This window comes from Channa argus, chromosome 23 (genome assembly GCF_033026475.1).
Source record: "Channa argus isolate prfri chromosome 23, Channa argus male v1.0, whole genome shotgun sequence".
Taxonomy (NCBI): domain Eukaryota; kingdom Metazoa; phylum Chordata; class Actinopteri; order Anabantiformes; family Channidae; genus Channa; species Channa argus.
Genome location: NC_090219.1, coordinates 10,414,934 through 10,436,978, shown reverse-complemented (window position 1 = coordinate 10,436,978; position 22,045 = coordinate 10,414,934). Strand labels below are relative to the sequence as shown.

The following is a 22,045-nucleotide window of genomic DNA, read 5'->3' as shown; positions in this document are numbered from 1 at the left end:
ACTGGGACCTTAAATGCTGCAGAAACTTTTCTGTACCCTAAAATGTACATAATTATGTACATTTCTTTCGGTTTTTATTTTTCATTACTTTGCAAAGATTTTCATTATGGGGAATTGTTTGTAGGATTTTGAGGAAAATAATTAATTTGGTCCATTTTGGAAAAAGGCTGTAACATAACAAAGTTAACAGTGGGAGTACTTTCTGTATGCACTGTATTTTAAATGTTTAAAATTTTTTTGTCCTTTTAGCTTAAACCCATTAGTTCAGGGTCGGGCCCGTGCTAATGACTACACTCTGGTCCAAAATCACCAGTGAGCCACACTGTTTTGCTGAAAAAAATGTTCTGTCATTATTATGAACACACGTGCTATAGTTTATTTTGATTCAGTCATCTTTCAGCCAGATACTGCACTCATCTGACTCCTGGTTTTCAAAGTGGGAGCATTGGCTTCTTTGGGGGTCTTCAGCAAACGTGATGGAAAATGCTAAAAGAAAAACAGTTTTATTATAATATATAAGAACATATATCAAACTCTTGTTTGCCTTGCCCATCTTTTTATCTGCCTGCCAGCCAAAGCCTGATCCATCACACAATCTGACCTGATAAGAGTCTGCAACAGAGCTGGTATATATATATATATATATATCCTAACATAATAACATAAAATAATTTACTAAAAAATAAACTTTTTAATTTGTCAATCATTTATATTCCAATATAATAATTCAAAGTATGCACTACAGGGTATTATTCCTTCCCCCCAAAAAGCCTGGTCCTACCTGGTAATCCATGTTTTTATGGCTAATACAAAGTCTCTCCACTATATAATTAGAGCAAGAACTATTTCAATTTAAGTTAAAGGAATGTGGTGCATCTACATCTCCTCACTGAACAGTCACAGTATTTAAACTAAAGTAAACGGAACAGAATAAAGAATGAACATGAAATCAGTCCCTGTCACTGGTCCCTGTCCTCCTCTGTCTGCTGCTGACAGCTACAGGGTCCTGCCTGGTTTGGGACAATTACTGTCCGCGTCCACCTGAACCTGTGGCCCATTAGGTTGAACAGTTGGTGCATTAAGCGCAGCACATACAACTTTTTAAAACCTCCACGTGAACTAATGTTCATAGCAGTTTGCAATGAACCAACAAGCTTAGTGTGGTGAACACATGATGGTGAATAGGGAACTGCAGTCACAGCTGAAATGATCGCTTTTGTGATGGTTGAACGACCGTCAATCCGCGCTCTTCAAGGTAATTTCTTTATTCTCCCAGGGACCGAATCTGTATGTACCAATAATTTATAGCCCAACTTGCACCGTGTCAATGCACGTTTCTTAAATGAACATATTTTTGTAATCGATCACGTCGATTTCGCTGACACGTTGCCCCACCCCTAATCATAATGTATTCTATCATATCATTGTGTTTTGTATTGCACCATATGCTTTGGCCTGGATACATTTGACATGCCAGGGATTATTTGCTCCTCCTCAGTATGTTATAGTACAGTGTGATTCAATATGATACAACACAGTACAATACAAACTCGTATAATGTCATATTATACAATGCAGTACAGTAAAACTGAAAAAAATATAGTATGATACAACATCAAACTGTAAAATCGGATACAACACAATGTAATATCCATCAGGGAATTTGGGGGCAAAAAGGTATGCTCCAAAAATAAATAAAACAATTATTGTAAATTAATTTTCTTTTAGCCGATGAAAACCTAATTTCAGCTCTGCAGTACTGGTTGGTCATGAACAGTGGGGTCAACAGGTTCCCAAACACTAGTTCTTTTTCAAACAAAGATAGAAAAATATTCATTAAGGCTTGTTTGTATCTAGTGAGTCATACTAAGCAACATTTAGGCAAATCTTTGTGATTACAAAGTCTTAAAAAGCAGATTTCCCATCAGGAACTGTCAATGCTAAACTAAGAAAAGTTGGTTTTAAATAGTTTTAAAGTATAGTTACAGAAAAGGAAAAGGAAATAGAAACTTAAACCAATAGAAGCATTAACTGAATAATGAAAACTGCACTGTGAGATAAATGACCTATGACGATAAGTTAGTCCCTCCAGGATTTTGCGGATGTGTTTTTGTGATTCTTGCAGCCTAACATACCTAATTTCATGAGAGATTTTCCAAAAAACTGGAATGTATATTACAACGTTTTGAACTGTTTTCAATTGCAAGGTCGCACAGAATTTACAAGGGACTGGCTGTTTTTTTTTTTTTTTTTCAAACAAAAAGTGAATTGCTGGGGGTCCTGAAAACTATCAGATACTAAGTGAAAATATTCCCTTTTAAAATAATAATTGTGATATTTTATGTGTCTACATGATAGTTCTGACTTACCCTAAATAATTTTTATCAATTTTGAATTACTTTTTTACTTCACCATAATGGATTTGTAATTGAACAATAAAGATGTGCTTAAACCGTAGACTGTCAGCTTTAATATAAGGCTTTGTTAAAAATATTGGATGAACCGTGTATGATTTACAGACATTTTAATTTGCAGACCCTGCTCAGCTGTTTTCCACAGCCAACTGTATGGTATTTACTCAGCTCAGAAAAGTTTGACTTTATGCTTTTTTATTCCACAGTTTGTTTGTTTTTTCTTTACTGAGTTCAGGAACAAACAAACAGGAATATAACTAGTTTTATTCCACAGCTTTTTCCCACCAGTCAGGGGCAGGTCCAGACAGTGCCTGGGGTAGCACTATTATTATTATTATTATTATTATTATTTTTTTTTTACTTCACTATGGTTGTTGTCAAAAGAGAAAGCAGGAACTTTTCCATGAGGTTTATGGTATTAGACATTGTATGTGCAGATTACAGGAGAACATTAAAAATTAAATATAGTAGAATGAAATAGATGTGGAGTGAACATGGCTTCAAACAGACAGTTATTATAATTTACTATAGATATTCTCTTTGGAACAAAAGAAAAAAGTAAACATGCAGTCCACGTTTTTATTGCTTGTTTTGTCATCTCTATGCGACAGGGAAAACGGGAGGCAGTTCCTCAGATCTGGAAACTCATTGGTTGAGAAACTTTCCGGACTTTGCAGATTTATAGACGCTCTGCACAGGCTCAAACATGTGAGTCAAATCCCGATGTGCTCTAGATCTACAGGTGCTCGTTTTATTTATCTATGTGAAGCTTTGATGGAATATCACATTCATGTAGCTCCGTCCATCCAGCAGGAAATTATTTAGCTGTAATCCACATCCTGTCTCAAATCCAGGCATGTCTGGAAACTTTTTAAAACTTGCTCGTAACAACCTACACTTGCAGTGCAGCACTGAAGCCCCTTACGGAGTGCGCTGCAAACGAAATCAAACTTACCTTTGTCCTGTAACTCTAAACTCCACAGACATCTGCTCACGGACTCAGTGTGGTGGAATTAAACCGGAAGCTAGGAGCTGTAACCTTAAAGTAAAAGACTGCATGTTTAAATGTACGTGGACGTTCTTTTGTGGTTATGTCTCATGTAGACATTATAAACAGACAATGTACACTATTGTGAATATAGAGGTATTGATATAACCTCCTCTATATCTGGGATCTTGTTATTTGTGTGAAATGGACCAAGGGAAAAAGTGAAAATTGCAAAATCCTTTTTCACTCTATTTCTTATTAGTTTTATACCTTTTTAATAATATTTCATCACTGCAGTAAAACGCCAAGAGAGGTATTGCACATGGCGCATTGCTGATGCTGAGAGAGGGGCAGCTTTTTGAATCGAAATATTTGCGGCTTTTCCGAATGTATTAAAAGAAACAACTATCAGACGCAGTGTTACTGAAAATAACTGTCAGGTTTTTTTGGCTTGACCTCAGGACTCTACCTTTTTATTTTGAAGCTCTGGCCGGAAGCGGATTGGTTTACAGCGTGAACGTGCTAGAACCTCAGGATCTGCTGCCCCTGACCTCCGTGTGAAACTGCTGTTGGTCCACCTCGTCCACCTTTTCTCGGCTGGAGGCGGCGTGGTGCAGAGAAACCCCTTAGTAAGGTCGGTCACAAACTATTGTTTGGTGTGTCGATAATTGTATTTAGTGTTGACAAAAAGCTCTTATGGGTAAAAAGCCTGAACGTCACGTTAACTTCAGGCGAAGACCTCCAGGAAACTCCATTAACATTGTTACAGATTTGAATTCTTTGTCCGCAGGGTTCAACATTGAGCTAATTCATACTCTGGTGCACGGTGACGTAACGTACCTGTCGGGTTTAATATTAAGCTAATTATAGACGCCGTTTATCTGCCCTGCATGCTGCGTGGCTGCGCTACTAAATCCTCGCTCCTCAAACATTTCAGGTTTAAGTTAACGTTTGTGTTCGAGTGTTTGGAATGAGCTCGAATATGTTTGGCAAATGCACTGGTTTAAAGTTCCTTATAACCTGTCGCCACCGGTTTCCAACCTGGAGGTCAATTGGGAACTTAATCTGACAATGTGGGAAATGCACTATTTTGGAGACGGAGAAGATTCCTGGTCTGTTGGCCACCGGTATCCAATTGGCCTAGATTAGCATTAAGACTGAGGGAAACTGCTAGCTAGGCTCTGGCTAATCTTAACTAAAATATCTGAATAACACGTGTTAAAATGAGAATCTGTGGTTTTATGAGGGTTGTGTGTTGAATTATGAATGCACAAAAATGAGGATAAATTCTGTTGTATTACAGTTTCCTTCCTCACTTAACACTATATTTTATTGTAACTTTTTATCTGTGACTGTTCATTAATGACTATTGCAAAACGTTATCACATTGGGGTTTTTGGTTGCGTCAGGACTACTGATGTGCAAATCCCGGGACATTTATGCTGATATCGGTAAACAAAAGTTTTTATGATCATAAAATGGCTCAAATACATATTTAAGGGAAATAGCATTTTAGGAATAACTTTTTGTCCTGGCATCACAGAAACATAACCCACGTAAAACAGCAAATTGCCATTTTACCCTTTGCTTTTGGTAGCTATGCATTAACAAATGTGTTAAGTTAGGACAGGGCCAGGCTACTTACAGTGTTTGCTAGCTAAGCTAATCTACTGATTGCTGAATTTTTTTGTAGTCTGTCAGAATACCGTTTGTCAGCAGCTCTTTCTAAACAGCAAACATAACTTTAATGAGATTAAAAATTAGTTGCAGGCCTCAAACGGTCTTTACATACTGGGTCAGAAGGTCTGATTGTCCAAATTCATTGTTTGACGAAACACACTCACCGTTTAATTACATTTTTTGCAGTTTGTGTCACCTCCTGACTATTTCTCATGAGTCAGTTTGTGAAAAATGTGCCATGGTCAGCAGTCTGTGGCTTCATATTTGATCCCAAGCAGCGTGGTGCAGCCATGTTCAGATTCATCTGTCACCAAAGTAAGAGGACGCAGAAATGCCAAGCAGGCCAGCGGCGCTATGAACATCTCAAAGCCGTCATAGCCATCCGCCGTGAGGACGTGAGCCCCTGGGAAAGGAGGGCGCCTCTGGCACCCCGCCATGTCAGGGACCTCACTAATGCTGGCGTCAAAGTCCTGGTTCAGCCATCCAACCGCAGAGCCATCCACGAGAGGGTGAGGTTCTAAACCATGTCTATTACTAAGAATGTTTAGTTTTCTGTCAAATTTCCCACATTTGTCCTACATTCATGAAACTTTAACGTCCCCAAACTGAAAATGACAATAATAAACTAAATATATAGAGCATCTTTATGAAACAGGGTTTACAAAGACAATGACCCACAAAGCACAAAAACACAGTAACTTAACACGAAACTTACACAAACATTTCAAGTGTTACACCTATTCTTAATTCACTCTGTGTTTTGTTTCAGTATTACATGAAGGCTGGGGCCATTATTCAGGAGGACATTTCGGAGGCAACGCTAATAATCGGCGTGAAGAGGCCGCCCGAGGAAAAGATCATTCCCAGGAAGACCTATGCATTTTTTTCCCACACTATCAAGGCTCAGGAGGCCAACATGGGGCTTCTGGACGACCTGCTGAGGAAGGTGAGAGTCCTCAAATTAAACCTAAAAGATTCCTACAGCAGTCCTTGCCCAGTATGGCCCCCTTATAAATATCATTGTTTACATGTAGTGCGCTACTATAATTACTATTTATAGTTTTAATATAATATAATTTTATAGTTTTTCTTCAAGTAGCCTGGTTACTTAAGTGTATGTTAATGCAAGGCAAGGATCTACAGTAAAAGGAGGTCATCCTTTTTCATTGGGAACTTGCTGCACAATGAGCCTCTGTAGTGGCAACAAGTGTGAACTGAGAGTTAAATGCATTTAAACCTAATGCAAATGTCCTGTATCACAATGGGTGACACCTCAGAGAATTCTGTCCAATTGTGTTCATTCAGAGCTGAATATGTAAATGATGTAATACAGGGGCAAACACCCATTTACTAAATACCAGAATTCCCAGATGTAAATACCCAGGCCTTATTATTATGTTATCAGTTTCCTTATTAACTTTATTCATGAGAACAGGGCCAGTTTGTCCTTATGGATGCAATGAAATAATGACACACTTGGCACGTGTAATCTGCCTCTCTAAGGCTTCTTAATCCTGTGCCAATAATGTGTCTCGCTATTATAGAAAGTCAGGTTTCAATCATATGAACATAAAAGCAAGATACATAAGTCTCAATCAACCAAAGTGGAAGCAGCTCAGACAAAACGCAGAACTTAAAAGGAGTAGATCAAACAGCAGAGTTAAGTTTTCTTAGACAAACTTCTAGTTTTGTAGCTTAGCTTTCTATTATTTCTATTTTAATTTGTCACACTATAACAACGTTCATTTTGTTTTTTCAGGAGGTCCGTCTGATTGATTATGAAAAGATGGTCGATGGTAATGGCCAGCGGATTGTAGCCTTTGGGCAGTGGGCCGGTGTTGCAGGTAGGATGACAAATTGGCAGGTTTTGCAGCCGTACGTAACTGCTCAGTCTCTTGTGAGGGCTGTTGTGAAAGTTGATTGCGGCTTAAGACAATAAAAGACTTGGCCACCTGAGTGTCTCTTCTGGTAGCCTGGTAGCCGGTGGAGAAACTTGCATCACGATGCCACAACTACAACTTTACTTCTGTTAATCTCATTTAGTGCAAATAAAATGCTGAGAATCGGTTAGTGTTCATACTTAATCAAGCTCTGCACTGGTGAAAAAATGTAAATTTAAATTTTGAAATATTACATGCACAGGGTTATGTCATGATATTTTAAGACATTTTGGTTCTTGTATGATCATAGAATAAATATAAAGACAAATCATATTAATACAGATCATGCTATACCCTGTGTCAATACATATTGTATATAAATATATTGTATATAAATATATATAATTTTATTTATTTTATTTTGTAGGAATGATCAACATTTTACATGGACTGGGGCTCCGGTTTCTGGCTCTTGGACACCACACTCCCTTCATGGTAAGAAAAAATCATTTTTCATACATTTTATCTAAAGCCACCCATCCTCAAATTGAAATGAAGAAAGAAATTGATTATTTATTGATTTCATTGAATCCTCATCTTAATTCTGGCTACTGAAAGCAATAAATCTGGGTCCTCATTTTACCCTATTACTTATTTCTGTCTCCCAGCACATAGGCATGGCTCATAACTACAGGAACGTTAGCCAGGCTGTCCAGGCAGTGAGGGACTGTGGCTATGAGATTTCCATGGGGCTCTTGCCTAAATCCATTGGCCCAGTGACTTTTTGTTTCACCGGTACCGGTAATGTCTCCAAGGTAGGAGAAGGTTAAAAATTATCCAACAATAAAATGCTCGAATATCAGTGAGGTATTTTGGCAAATTTAGTCGTTATGTGACTTTTTCTCTTTTCTTTAGGGGGCCCAAGACATAATTAACGAGCTCCCTGTTGAATACGTTGAACCTCATGAGATGAAGGACGTCAGTGAAACTGGAGGTATGTTTGTCTGATTGTTGGACAGCATGGAAATAGAAGTTCGGATAAAACCACTATTAAAGTCCACTAAATGACAATATAACAGTATAGTTAGGAATTTAACTTTTTGCAAACCGCCACTGCAAAACGGTGATCTGCTGAGATCCTGATACTGCTTACAGCCATCTTTCTCAGATTGGATAGGGTTGGTATGCTTGAAACAATGTAACAAAGCTTCTTTCTAAACTTTAAATCTAAATCATGTAAAGCTGGTTTCTGAAATCGTGGTAGGGGGTTTTCCCACATATATTCGTCGGAGAACGTGGATTTCTTTACCATTGCATCCAGAAAGTATTCCCAGAACTTAACTTTTTCCACATTTTGTTATGTTACAACCCTAATCCAATGGATCAAATGTAGTATTTTCTTGTAGCCTTATCCACATGACCTCCAAGAAAGTTCTTTCTGGAGAGTAGTACCTTCCTCCAGCAGGTCTGCCATGTTCGCCATTGTTCTAATGTCCTCCTGATGGTGCATTCATGAACACTGATCTTTGCTACTGCAAGAAAAGCCTTTAGTTTTCCAGATGTTACCCTGGGGTTTGTTGCATTTGCTCTTGTTGTGTTCGTTGTGTTCGTTGTTTCTCGACCACTTGTGGGGAGGGTAACAGTCATGTTAAATGTTCCCCATTTGTACGTGATCTGCCTGACATTGGACTGGTGAAGTCCTAACTCTTAAGAACATTTATTGTAACCACTTTCAGCCTGGTGAGCACCATCTACTCCTCTTCTTAGCTCTTCAGAAATATATTTTTTCCAGCGACGTGTCTACAAACCTGTGGTTCTCTGAAGATTGAATCATGTCAACTGCACTTCTTCTTGTTGGTTAGAAACGTTACGCTACTTATCCAAGCATCTTCTTCAATCTGAATAATGTAGCTATTGAACCCAGTTGCCTACTACATCATCCAGAGTAGTCTTTGATCCACCCTAGTCTGAATAGGCTTGTTAAGGTCGGAGATAGGAAAAGGGTGGAGTCCTCAAGATGTAACGATTATGACCTGAAACCCCTAAGATGGGGGTCGCTGGGTGTGGTCCTCTTGGTGGATGTGTGAAGTGGTCTTAATGTCCCTGGGGATGAATGAAAGGGCAGCATGAAAAATGGGAGACAGGTTGTGCCTGAGGCCTCGTCCTCTGTTGAGAGAAGGATTCTCCATGTGAACATAAATGGCTTCACGTCCTCCTCTCTCATACCATCTGTCTTCTCTGTCCAAAATGTGGACACTGTCACACTCAAACGAGTGTCCTTTGTCCTTCAGGTGTAGGTACACTGCTGATTCTGGTCTTGAGAGGTTCCTTCTCCTGTGCTGGGCCGTACTCTTGTGTTGAGGCTGTTTGGTTTCTCCAATGTAGAGCTCTGAGCTACGTTGCTCTTCCTGTGTTTAGGTGATTGGTCTTTCGGGTGGACGAGTCTTTGTCTCAGTGTGTTGGTGGGTTTGAAGTGAACAGGTATGTGGTGTTTTCTGAAGATCCTTTTGAGCTTCTCGGACACCCCAGCCATGGAGTCACCAGGCTTTTCCTTTGACTCTGAGTCTCTGTTCTGTCCATCGTCCTTCTGTTGGATCTGGACGCCATCTTGTTTAAGGCCCCCTTAGGATAACTGGAGGCCTTGTGAGCTGTCATCAGATGTCTGTTCTCCTTATTTTTGGCTTCAGAGGAGGTGGGGAGTGGTTTTTGCGCTGTGGTGCAGGGGGCCCTGAAACAAATGTGGTTGTTTGAGAGATTTTTTAATTCCCCATTCAACTAACTTGATAATCTTCCAGGTTCACACACAAACATGTTAGGATCCTTGCCCTTAGCAAATTAATCAGTAAGTGTATTTTTGCCTTATCTGTTTACTAATATTCCCTGATAATCTGATCATGTATTAGGTTGTAGTTATGCAGAAATACAGAAAAATGGAAAGGCTTCAGACTTTGAAGTGCCATTGTCTATTGTAGCTTTAACTATACGGATCAGTTTGGTAATAATATAAAATTGAGGACAAACATCATCATATAACCTGCTCTCTTTTTATTTATTTTTTAAATAAATGTTTTTTTCTTCCAGATGTGACTCGAGTGTACGCCACGGTTCTGAGCCGACACCACCACCTGGTGAGGAAGAGCGGTAGTACTTACGACCCCACGGAGTATGAGGTCCACCCAGAACTGTACACCTCACAGTTCAGGACCAGTGTGAGTCTGTTAGCTTCTGTCACACCACTTCACTAATGTCTGTCACAGCACTTCTCGTCCAACCTCTCGCCTACTATTGACAGTTACTCACAGACCTTGTACTATATTTCAGCCAGCAGTACTGAACACGAGGCGCTTGGCAAGTTTATGTTGTTGTTACAAAACACAAGTCCGCTTTTACACAACTGTGACTCTGTTATCTGGACACTGAGTCACGTTAACTTTCTTCTTAGTTGGAAATATTTTGCTGTTCATCCAAGTACATGACTCCCCTTCCAGTAATGAAACAAATTCAATTTTGGCAGATTTTCAGCTTCTCCAACTCTATAACATTCTGTTGGCTCTCATTTCATTACAGTAAAACATGTTTTTTAATCTCATATTGTTATTGAAACCGCAGGTGGCACCATACACAACCTGTCTGATTAATGGTATTTACTGGGACACTCACACCCCCACACTCCTCAGTAGACTAGACGCCCAGAGACTGATAAGACCCTCCAAATACTTGACTAAAGCCAATGAAGGATCACCACGGCTGCCTCACAAGTAAGGACATTTTTTGACAACATATCAAGAACTCCTGTGAACTGATTATCTTAAATGCACTTACCCACTGTCTCCTAAAACACCCTACTGACGTTTTAACTGAACTAGTGACTGTTCTTCTGGATTCTGCTTTTGGTCCCAATGTCCTCTGCCTCCTTTTAACATTTTTATTACTGTTGCATTAGATTCAGTGAGTTTCTGTCATTAATTTCAATGAGTTTCTGTCATTGTTGCGTTTTTGATGGTGTACTTTAAATCTGATGCAAATTGAGGTGGAAATATAAAACAGATATTTGACCTGTTCTCAAACTTTAAATAAAACACAGTGACCTGGATGTACCTGACAGTCTGCTCTAGTGAATGGGCTCAACACAGGGCTAAGGTCACAAGGTTATCTTCAGTCATGTTTACTGTAGCTCTTACCTGTTTCTGCAGGCTACTTGCCATCTGTGATATCTCTGCTGACACCGGAGGCTCTATAGAGTTCATGAACGAGTGCACCACCATCGATAAGCCTTTCTGCATGTATGACGCAGACCAGCACATCGATCACAACAGGTACAGTAAACTTTTACTTTGACTAGTCTGATCAGTGTTGATCAGAAATGACAGATTTCAGCCCATGACTCACTATGACTGATAATAATGTGGATGTTAAAACAAATGGTGGATGGTACATAATCAGCGATTTTGTAGATTTTTTTCTTGTATGCTTTTCTTAACTATTGTTCAATATATATGAGAATTTTATCTTTTTTATATATTAAAAATATAAAAATTTTACTCTCATTAGGGATTCCGCGTGATACTGGAATCTCAAGTTGCCGCTTCTGAGCTTCTCATTGCCGGCTCACTAACGGCATGTTGCTGAATGGTTGAATAATAGTGCAGCTCTCTAATCCATGAATAATAATCTGTTTCTGTTTGTGGCAGTGTGGAGGGACACGGTATACTCATGTGCTCCATCGACAACCTTCCGGCTCAGCTACCCATCGAAGCCACCGAATACTTTGGAGACAGACTATTCCCCTTCATTGGAGAGATGGTAAGACATCTGGGTTGTAGGTGAGGTGAAAACTGCCTGCATTGTTGTTGAGTTTCTGCTTCTGACAACATGTTGAATTTGCTTTGTAAGATCACTGCAGCACCTTTCGCTTGATGAACTGATGTGAAGTGTTTTTTCCAGTTTTTCTCTGAACTTATTGTTATACGATTATCAGTTGGCATCAGATGCTACAAGACCGCTGGAGCAAGAAGACTTTACTCCACAAGTTAGAGATGTAAGTAATGTCATGTTAATAGTAAATACCAGCCAGTGGTGAAAAGTAACAAACTATATATGTGTGTGTGTGTGTGTGTGTGTGTGTGTGTATATATACACACACACACTTAGTAATTGTAATTGCTACTAAAGAACTTTCGTAGCTGCCCAGCAACACCTTAAGTAATTCAAATTGTAAAAGTGTAGTTGTGCTAATTTTGCCAAAGTAAATAATCTACCACTGCTAACAAGTTTGTTTTCAAATATAGCATCATTTCAAATCAAAAACTATGATACGTATAAAAACTAAATGATAATCTGAATCTATTTTATGTTTTTGTTCCTACAGGCTGTCATCACCTCAAATGGAGTACTCACCCCGAAGTTTGAATACATTGAAAAACTTCGAGAAAAAAGGTAATTACAGACCGAATTTGAGTGTTGTTTTATGCCTAGTGTATAGAAGGTTTAGCGTATGGTTGTGTGGATAATTCTACGTTTCATCATATTTCTGTTTATATTCATCATTTATAATTTTCACAAAAATATCACAATTATCAGTTAACCGTACCAATGTATGGATGATATGTGTAAAGATTATGAGATGGGTAAGTTTTATAATCTGTTTCGCTAATGCAGATACAGTATTTATTCAGTATAAGTGTGAACTACCTTTATTAGCTGCTTACTAAAAGCTTAGTTTTTGCTTTGTAGTTTGTAGCATTGCAGTTTGCAATGTACTAAAGTCCAGCCAGCAATGCTTGTAGTGGGACTTTAGTGAGTAACTAACCTTCACTTTGTGCTTGTTCCTGCACAGTGCTCCCCTCTGGTGTTTGCTGCACCTCTGTATTAACAGCATGCAAGGCTAACACACTAATAGGCCACAGCTGCTATCCAACCTCAACTACTGGAGTTTGCCTTTGGGTGTTTGGGGTAGAAGAATCTTCTCATCTTTCAAACTGCCATCACCCAGTCTGTCACATCAGATTGTCTTGTGTTAACTAGCAATTTTGCATTTATAATGTGACAGAGGTCCAAGCACAGTTGACCCTAGCTGAGAAACTATGCTCATTATTCCTCTTAATGCCACAGATTTCACCTTTAATGGAGCCTGGCTAAAGGTTTCCGGTAAATGTTTTTTATATAATGGTCAAAATTTTCCTCGACCTCATTTACTCGAGACACCAATGAATATAATATAGTCTTCTGACTTTATATAAGACACAAAGCATAAAATATCAATTTGGATGTTTTTTTTTTTAATTTCCTTCCTGTCTAAGAAATCCTCAGAAGCATTCTGTTTATCATTAAGTTTATCTTTTAAATCTTCTTTGTTTAATTTCACAAGCTGTATTGTGTCGATTGATTACACAGTTTTTTTTTCTTTACAGCCCACTCAGCTTATCTGTAGCTTCCATGAAAGCTGCTTTAAAAACAATATAATGAGCTTGTGACATCTATTTAAATGTTTTATCCCTTAATAAATTACAGTAATATTGTTTTGTTTTTTTTCCCCTAGAGCCTGTGCGATTCACACCCAAGCATTCCTCTCACTCATATTTAGGCCACCAAGACTTGATGAGTTTTCTTTCTAATTGATCCTAAGTATCATTTTTCCAGACAAGCCATGCCACGAAATCTTAATCCTTTTGATTGAGTGTGGCTCCTTAAGATATGTAAACCATGAGTGAAATCCTCCTGAGGGAACGTCGCTATTGTTTTTTAATTAATATCACGAGGCTCAGCAACAGGCGAACTGCTGGTTTGACCTCCAGTCAGTCCTGCTGTGACTCGTGTGGTGTCTCATCCAATTAGGCGAAAATGAACGAGTCCAGCGGTCCGACTCGGGTGATTGAAGGCAGGTGGTGGTGGTGGTGGTGGTTGATGGGATATTAATGCCAGAGGTCACTCAGGATGATGCCTCTACTATGGTGTTATTATTATGGTATTTTGATAATCCAGCATGCAAAATCGCAGGCTTTTTAACTGAATCATTTGAAAAAGACAACTCTCTTTAATTAAAAGGCTTCTGGCTTGAGGTCAAAAGATTTGTCAAAACATCACTTAATATGGTAAGAATGCTTCCATTTGTTGGCACATTTAATGGTGTGTTATCATGTGAATTTAAACAATAAAAATTTTTAATTACATGGGGAAAACAATTTAGGGGAAAAAAATCAGAAATACAAAGATTTAAATTCTTTAAGTGTTGGATTCATTTGTTTTTAATAACGATAAAATCCCCGCTTCTTCCTCCCTTCCGGCTCACTTTGCTCTTCTCTTCCTCCTGGTTCAGATTAGTCATTGCCACTTTGACTTAGTAGACATAAATTTTTTATAGCAGATCTTTTTTCAAAGATGTAACAGTTAAAGCTATAACAGAACCCTTTAATTGGACTTTGTATTTTCAAGGTCTCTCAACAAAAGCTAACTGGTACTTTAATTCTGAAAAACAGTACCAATGAAAATATTGCTAAGTAATGTAAAGTAATTAAACAATTTAAATTATTTTTTAATGTAATTGAAACTAAGTGAAATTAAATCCCAAAATATTGCTGTTTGGTCGCTTTCTGTTGTAAAAGAAAATGTGTAAAGAGTCAAAGTTGAATGGCTAAAGTTTCATTTTATTTTTTATTGTCTCAAACATTGACTGGCAATACATCCAATCATTCTACAGATCAGGTGGAAGCACCAAACTCAGATCAGGTTTTTTCCACATAAAGTGTTGGTGGAAATAAAAACTCCTTTGCTTCTTTGCCAATAGGCAAATGGGGAAAAACAACTAAATAAAATGATTATACGTCACTATTTGTGATGTCATCACTAACCTTCTCTGTGGTGCTTCCATGTTGAAATAAAGTAATTTGGAATATTTGTGTGGCTCAGGGTTTAACACCCCCACCTGTTGGGTGGAAGCTGACTGAGCGCCACTGATGTGGTGTTGTAATGTGGCTTTAATCCAGAGTGTCTCATTTCCTTCAGGGAGAAGGCTCAGATCATGCAGAAGTCTGGGGTGAAGCGAGTTCTTCTTTTGGGGTCGGGATACGTCTCTAGTCCTGTAGTTGAGTATTTGACTCGCGATAAAAAGATCCAAGTCACTGTGGGTGAGTTTGTTTTACAAAGATAAGCTGTAAAACACTTGTTTAAAGTATTTAACAGTTTAAGTTCCACACTTGTCTGAAAATGCCTTAAACCTTGAAGTATTAATGTTTTAGAGATTTGATAGAAATGTCAAACACAAAAAGCCTTGTATGAATAAGACTTACATATATAAGCTGTACATAAACATAGTGTAGTAAAAAGTACATATTTCTCTGAAATGCAGCATAGTACCTGTACAGGTCTGAGCTTCCATTAACTGTTAAGTTATTCGCTTTCTTCTTGTGCTGTTGTTCAGCATCGGCACTGCTGAGTCAGTCAGAGGAGCTGGCTGCCAAATATCCCAACACAATCGCCATAACGCTGGATGTCAGCAACCAGGAAGGACGGCTGGACTCTCTGGTCCAAGATCATGACTTGGTCATCAGGTACATTTGCCACACCTGTACTACAAAATGACTAACAATCAAACATGCAACCTGTCCTGTCATCTTCTCTGATTATTTTAAATTTATCTTTTTTGCTCACACCCTCTCCAAAAGGAAGAGGAGACTGAATTACAGAGCTAAAACCTCTGGGTTGCATTAGAGAAGAAAATTACACAGACATTTTTAAAATTTATTTTCTATTGTCCAAGTGATACATTCTTACATTTACATTTTCTTGATAAAGTCCTGCAGAATTTGGTACAATATATAGGAGAAATTTAAAAAACTGTAGGTTTCTACAGATGTTAATAACCTGCTCATATTATTTACATTTTTAAGAAAAATTGATTAAGAAATGACAAATTATGACTAAAAATACAAATTAATTCTTCATGACATAAAATGTTTACGGGCTTATCAGTTATAGTTGCAAACAAATTCCTACCGTATTTCCAAAGACCAATGCTGCAAAGTGTTTTCAACATTTTAAATAAAGTTGAAATTGAATTTACAGGTAAACATGATGAATATATCACTACCACCAATTTTTATGGAAGAAGTTAAAGTGATCACAAAACCCTCAGTAAGAGTTTGTACTTTCAAGGTCTTTCAACAAAGGTAACAGGTCTTTTTAATCTGAAAAACAGAAACGAAGAAACACTGCTAAGTAACTAATGGAAAGTTGAATTTCATTTAATCTCATACAGTAAAATACCTTTAGTGTTCTTTATATGATAAATGACGATATTTCTTCACCTTCATGAATAATTTTAATGCAGCCCCCCCCCCTCCTACCTCCCATCTGCCTCACTTCACTCTTCTCTTCTTCCAGGTTCAGATCAGTCATTGCCACTTGTACACATTAAATTTTTATGGAAGATCTTTAGTTAAAGAGTTACCAGTTAACTCTCAATTGGACTTTGAACTTTCAAGGTCTTTCAACAAAAGTCTAAAGGAATTTTTAATCTGGAAAAACAAACCATGAAAGCATTTCTAAGTAATTAAGTAACTAAACATTTTAAATGCATGTTTTTCTTCTTTGATGTAAATTTGTATGAATATTTCAGGGGCACTTTTATGCAGTTTTTTGCTTTGAAGTATTAGGATCATTGTGTTCATGATGTGAATTAACTGGAAATAAACGGCAAACACTTTCCCACTTTGTACCTCTCTTCATATTACATATATCCATCATGTTTTCCCATAAGGGCCAATAAAAATGTTTATCTAAATATCTATTAAATTAAGTTACAGTGTAATTTTATTCTAATCTTTTTTTAATGTTTCTGAGAAAAATAAACCTGGAAAAAAGCCAAAAAGTACAGGACAGCTCTCAAGGCCTGCAGTTATCCTTAGTGGGCCTTAAAAAAGATGGTGTCCAGATCCAACTGAAGGATGACAAACAGAAAGCCTGGTGACTCCATGGCCGGGGTGTCAGAGAAGCTCAAAGGATCTTGAGAAAACACCACATACTCGTTTACCTCAAACCAAACACTTAAACACTAGAAGAACAACGTAGCGTGTGCAGCCCAGTGCAGTGAACAGTGCTCAGAAACCAAACAGCCTCTACACAAGAGTACGGCCCAGCACAGGAGAAGGAAGCTCTCAGGACCAGAATCAGCAGTGCACCTACACCTGAAGGACAAAGGACACTCGTTTGAGTGTGACAATGTCCACATTTTGGACAGAGAAGACAGATGGTATGAGAGAGGAGGACGTGAAGCCATTTATGTTCACATGGAGAATCCTTCTCTCAACAGAGGACGAGGCCTCAGGCACAACCTGTCTCCCATTTTTCATGCTGCCCTTCCATTCATCCCCAGGGACATTAAGACCACTTCACACATCCACCAAGAGGACCACACCCAGCGACCCCCATCTTAGGGGTTAAGGGTCATAATAATTACTTGAGGACTCCACCCTTTTCCTACCTCTCACATTAATGAGCTTGTTCAGGCCAGGGTGGAACAAAGGTTCTAACCACTTCATTGAGACTGAAGAAGCTGCTTGGAGAAGTAGAGAAACGTTTGTAACCAAGAAGAAAGGAGTGCAGTTGACATGATTCAATCTTTTGATGACTTGAGAATCTTCAGACAAAACTGGAAAAAGCACTTAAGCAACCCAAAAAGTGTTATTTGTTTTTTTTTTTTAATAATATGGTTAATGCTGTTATGTCTTTTTGTCCTCAAACAGTCATAAATAATAATATTGAAGGTCTGTAACCCCCCCTCCCCTTCCTTCAGCCCTTTGTACTGACCTGAACATTCTTATCTGCATCTTTCAGCATGCTGCCGTACTCATTTCACCCACTTGTCGCCAAACACTGCATCAAAAGGAAGGTAAACATGGTGACAGCCAGCTACCTGAGTCCTGCCATGAAGGAGCTGCAGTGCAGGTGAAAACACAAATGACAAGATAAACCAACATTTTTAAGAGTTCAATATAATTTTTTTCAGTTTTATTACAATTTATCATATTTTCATAGAGTATATAAAAAGTTCTGTTATGACTGGATTATTCTACTACCTGTTAGTGGAGAGCATTATTTAATACTATAAATGAAAACATGAAAAATAACAGATGCTAAGGTAATAAAATAATTTAAAAACCATATAACAAAAGAGGATATACAATAAAGGAATGTATGAGTTTTATGTTTGTGTTGAACAACGTTGTTTATTTCTAAATCCTTATTTGAATTAATCTGTGTGTTTTGGCAGTGCGGAGGAGGCGGGAATCACAATAGTGAATGAGATGGGATTGGACCCAGGTATCGACCACATGCTGGCCATGAAGTATATCGACCAGGCCAAAGCTGACGGCTGCACTGTGAGTTCGCCCACACACTGTGTGATAAAGATTGTTTGTTTGTGTGAGCAAAGGCTGTCGTGCACCATACTGATCAAACGCACTCCAGATGGGTTCTGGATTAGAAATGGACGGTGTCACACAGTCAGACGTGAGCTGATGGGGGTGGTGTTATTCCTGGACAGGAGTTGCTGGGAACATTTAAACCAGTTTATCTGAAACAGACTGAACTTGGTGCGGTGCACGTGGATGTAACAGACACTGAGAAGACCCTAAACCCACAGCGATGGGGCAAAAACATTCATGCACAATGGTAGTTGGTAACATTATTTGGTACCACCTTTAACAGTTCACATAATCTGATCACAAATCAAAAACATATTTGCCTCAAGCTTTACACTTTATATGACGATGTCACCCTGTGTCGTGGTTCATAGATTTATCGAGATCAAATTTTTGAAAATGCTTTATTCATAACAGACTTTTCATATGGAGATGTGGTAGTTCACATGTTTAAATATGAATATAAGTAAAACAAGTTAATTTTAACCAAACATCTGTTTCAGCCCTAAGTTTTATTTTATTTAACCAGGTGGACATTTTTATAAAACTTCATAACTTAGGATGTTATTGGTGATGAATACTGAAAAAATATTTTTCAGTATGGAGTTTACCTTTAAACAAGAAAAATCTAATTTATGAATTTGGGTCATCCAGGTGGAGTCCTACATCTCATTCTGTGGTGGTCTTCCTGCTCCTGAATCTTCAGACAATCCTCTTCGCTACAAGTTCAGCTGGAGTCCGTATGGGGTCCTACTGAACACCATCAGCCCCGCCATCTTCCTTAAAGACAACCAGGTATGGGGGGCTTTAAAGGGCAATAAATTTACCTTACAGCGGCTGTCACTGTGCCTTAAACCAAGTAGAAAGAAACTCTGTGTGTGTGACTTCTCCAGGTGGTGAACATCCCAGCAGGAGGCTCTCTGATGGACTCCACCATGTCCATGGACTTTTTCCCTGGTTTAAACTTGGAGGGATTTCCAAACCGTGACAGCACCAAATACGTCGAGGCGTACGGCATCCAGACAGCACATACACTGATCAGAGGGTCACTGAGGTTCCAGGTACAGCTTAACCCAGAAGTGTGCACACATGATGCAGACAGTTGCCGTCTTTGAGAATCACTCCGAAAAGACTGCTGCAACTTCTGTGACACTTTGTTCAAAAAAATGCTATGTGCAGGAAATCAGAGGCAATATTTTAGTTTAACCCGGTTAGTGTTACAGCAGTCATTTTTTTTTCAATCAAATTATTATTGTTTCTAAAATCATAGAATTTGAAGCCTACTTCAAATTTAAATTGTCAAATCTTTATGCATCGAATGCACTTTCCTATTATACACCAGCAGCACAATGGGAAATCAAGGCAGCCAGGAAACTGGTGACCTCCCTTAGCCTCCCGAGACAACTGTTCTGGCCACTTTCACTGCCTCACTACCAGATTCCCCCACAAATGAATACTAGAAGGGAACCTGTTTTACAAACTAACAAAAGAACTTGCATGAATGGTGCATCGCACAGTCCGTGCAGCCACAAAATATTGAGAATATACTGGAAAAAAAAACCTCCTTAATTAACAACTAAAATGTTTTGCTAAAATACTTAGTCACCATAAACCAATGATCTCGTTTCTGGACATGCAATACCAACCCAGCAGAGACTAATTCCATTGATTATAACAACCATTCACAATTTACTCGTCCTAGTCTGCGAGAGAGACGCACATCAGAAACAACAAACGCTACTATTAAATGTATAGTAGGTGCCATGAAGACACTTACAAGCTAGAAATCTTCAGAGTTAACAATTTTAATCAAAGGCCAAAATAATTCTTAATACTGTACCTCACAGGAATGTGTAAACAACAAAATGGAAGACACACAAGAGATGGCAACTTAAGTTGATGCATTTTGAACACAAATGATTTCATTCAAACTTCTCACCTGGACTTGTTTTTGTAAGTAAGTCAATGGTGAAAGGATGTGGATGATTGATTTAAGCCATTAGACTGCACCGAAGGTCCTGCCCTCCAAGCAGACAACAGGAGCGGCTGTAGCTCGGTCGGTAAGGCAGTTTTCCACGGACCACAGGGTCAGTGGTTCGATCCCCGGTCCCGGATACCTGTCAAAGTCAGTTCCTTTGCTCCAGTTACTGTCACTCTATTGTCATCCACGTCTGTTCTTTTCAGTAACTTGTAACAAACTATTGTGATGCATTGTTTCCTTGACATCTGGTTAAACAAACTTAAAAGATTAAGTACAAAGGCAAACATTAAGGCCATATGACTTCATCAGTCCACTTATACGTACACTTCTTAATCTACTTAACGTTACAATCCCCAACATAAACAAAGCAGGAAACCCTGGTTGGTTCTTTACAGTTCTTTTCTCTCATCTGCAGGTCTAATGTATTAATTTATGTCTGTTAATCTTAACATTTTGAAGTTAACATCAGCAAATACTTTTCTCTTTTGACTAGAACAATCATTTATCTGAATAGTTTTTCGATTGACTATTTGAACACTTGTTGCACCAATTTAATTTTTTTTGAGTATAAAAATATATATATATACCAGAAGCTCCCGATTGAGGTCTCAGTTGAATAATTTTAATTATTCATGTCATTTGGAAGCTTTATATTGCTAAGAGCAAAAAAAATGTAGTCCATGTCATCTACACTGGTTTTCCATTATACTGTCATACTTGGTCTAAAACATGTATTAAATTACATTTATGTGTTTTTTAGAAGGTGATAAAAGTTTTTAATTTGTGCCAGTAAGCTTTGTGGAAACTTTATCCTTTTCCCATGACACAGGGTTTTTGTGCTACAGGATTTAGTAGTTTTTACCTGTACTTGCAGTTCTGGGGGAAAAAAACAGAAGATCACTTTTAATGTGTGTCCTTGTAAAACCAAAGTACAACTCAAATTGAAAATAGTTGAAGAGATTTTCTGTCTCTTAGAGACACGTCTTTTCTATTGTCTGCTTGCTGTGACTGAGTTGAGCTGTTCTGTCCCACAGGGCTTCTCTAAGGCCGTGAGCAGCTTTATCAAACTGGGTCTGATCAACAACGAGCCTTGTCCCATCCTGCAACCCTCTTCATCCCCCATTTCCTGGGTAAGAACCTCAGCTTGGGATCCATTCAGTGTTTAGTGGACATGGTGAAAACATCTGATCCCTTGGTTAAAAAGCAGCCTCTGAGCAGAGCTTCCTGCTTTGTTCTCCAGTGTGTCATTCAGTTTTATTTTAAAATTACTTTGCAGTTCTTCCACTTGAAACATCTGAATGTTGGAAGTGGGTGTGTTGAAGAATTCATTACTGTCAATAGCTGCTTGTCAACATCAAGGCTGCAGTGAGCTGTGGATTTGCGACAGTGATGAGAGTTAACAGGAGATATTTGTCGAGTGTTATTGCTTCAAGATAAAGGCAAAACACTGATGGATTTTCAGCTTATGTTTATAAGGAAGTAAACATGTTCATCAATTCTTGACTTTTGTCTTTATGAACACATTCAAAATATATGGTTAGGAGATATTGAACAGCCAGGACAGATCAAGACTGAAAAGGAGCTAAAAATGAGCTAGGATACAAAGTAAAGAGGAGCTTTTTAAGGACGAGAGGAGGACTAGAAGTAAGAGGACAAACAGATGGACTAATAACATTTAGAGGAGT

At 38.4% G+C, this 22,045-nt stretch overlaps 1 protein-coding gene across 5 annotated transcripts in view; it reads left to right on the top strand.

Moving 5' to 3' along the window:
• Window positions 1-3,880: 3,880 nt before the first annotated feature.
• aass (aminoadipate-semialdehyde synthase) overlaps window positions 3,881-22,045 on the top strand; it is a 36,099-nt gene continuing 17,934 nt past the window's right edge. For 3 of the 5 annotated variants that reach the window (XR_010912188.1, XR_010912187.1, XM_067492783.1), the window contains exons 1-20: window positions 3,881-4,036; window positions 5,269-5,591; window positions 5,852-6,028; window positions 6,842-6,926; window positions 7,390-7,457; window positions 7,631-7,777; window positions 7,878-7,956; window positions 10,044-10,171; window positions 10,572-10,720; window positions 11,156-11,278; window positions 11,654-11,765; window positions 11,941-12,000; window positions 12,331-12,398; window positions 14,964-15,085; window positions 15,379-15,508; window positions 17,793-17,903; window positions 18,229-18,337; window positions 19,034-19,174; window positions 19,273-19,440; window positions 21,395-21,490. Coding sequence is in view for 3 of the 5 variants with exons in the window: in XM_067492783.1 (XP_067348884.1) it covers window positions 5,295-5,591; window positions 5,852-6,028; window positions 6,842-6,926; window positions 7,390-7,457; window positions 7,631-7,777; window positions 7,878-7,956; window positions 10,044-10,171; window positions 10,572-10,720; window positions 11,156-11,278; window positions 11,654-11,765; window positions 11,941-12,000; window positions 12,331-12,398; window positions 14,964-15,085; window positions 15,379-15,508; window positions 17,793-17,903; window positions 18,229-18,337; window positions 19,034-19,174; window positions 19,273-19,440; window positions 21,395-21,490 (2,370 nt within the window). In the remaining 2 variants the exon portion in view is untranslated. The remainder of the gene's footprint in view (window positions 4,037-5,268; window positions 5,592-5,851; window positions 6,029-6,841; window positions 6,927-7,389; window positions 7,458-7,630; window positions 7,778-7,877; window positions 7,957-10,043; window positions 10,172-10,571; window positions 10,721-11,155; window positions 11,279-11,653; window positions 11,766-11,940; window positions 12,001-12,330; window positions 12,399-14,963; window positions 15,086-15,378; window positions 15,509-17,792; window positions 17,904-18,228; window positions 18,338-19,033; window positions 19,175-19,272; window positions 19,441-21,394; window positions 21,491-22,045) is intronic. The other 2 variants (XM_067492785.1, XM_067492784.1) reach the window with 2 other exon arrangements.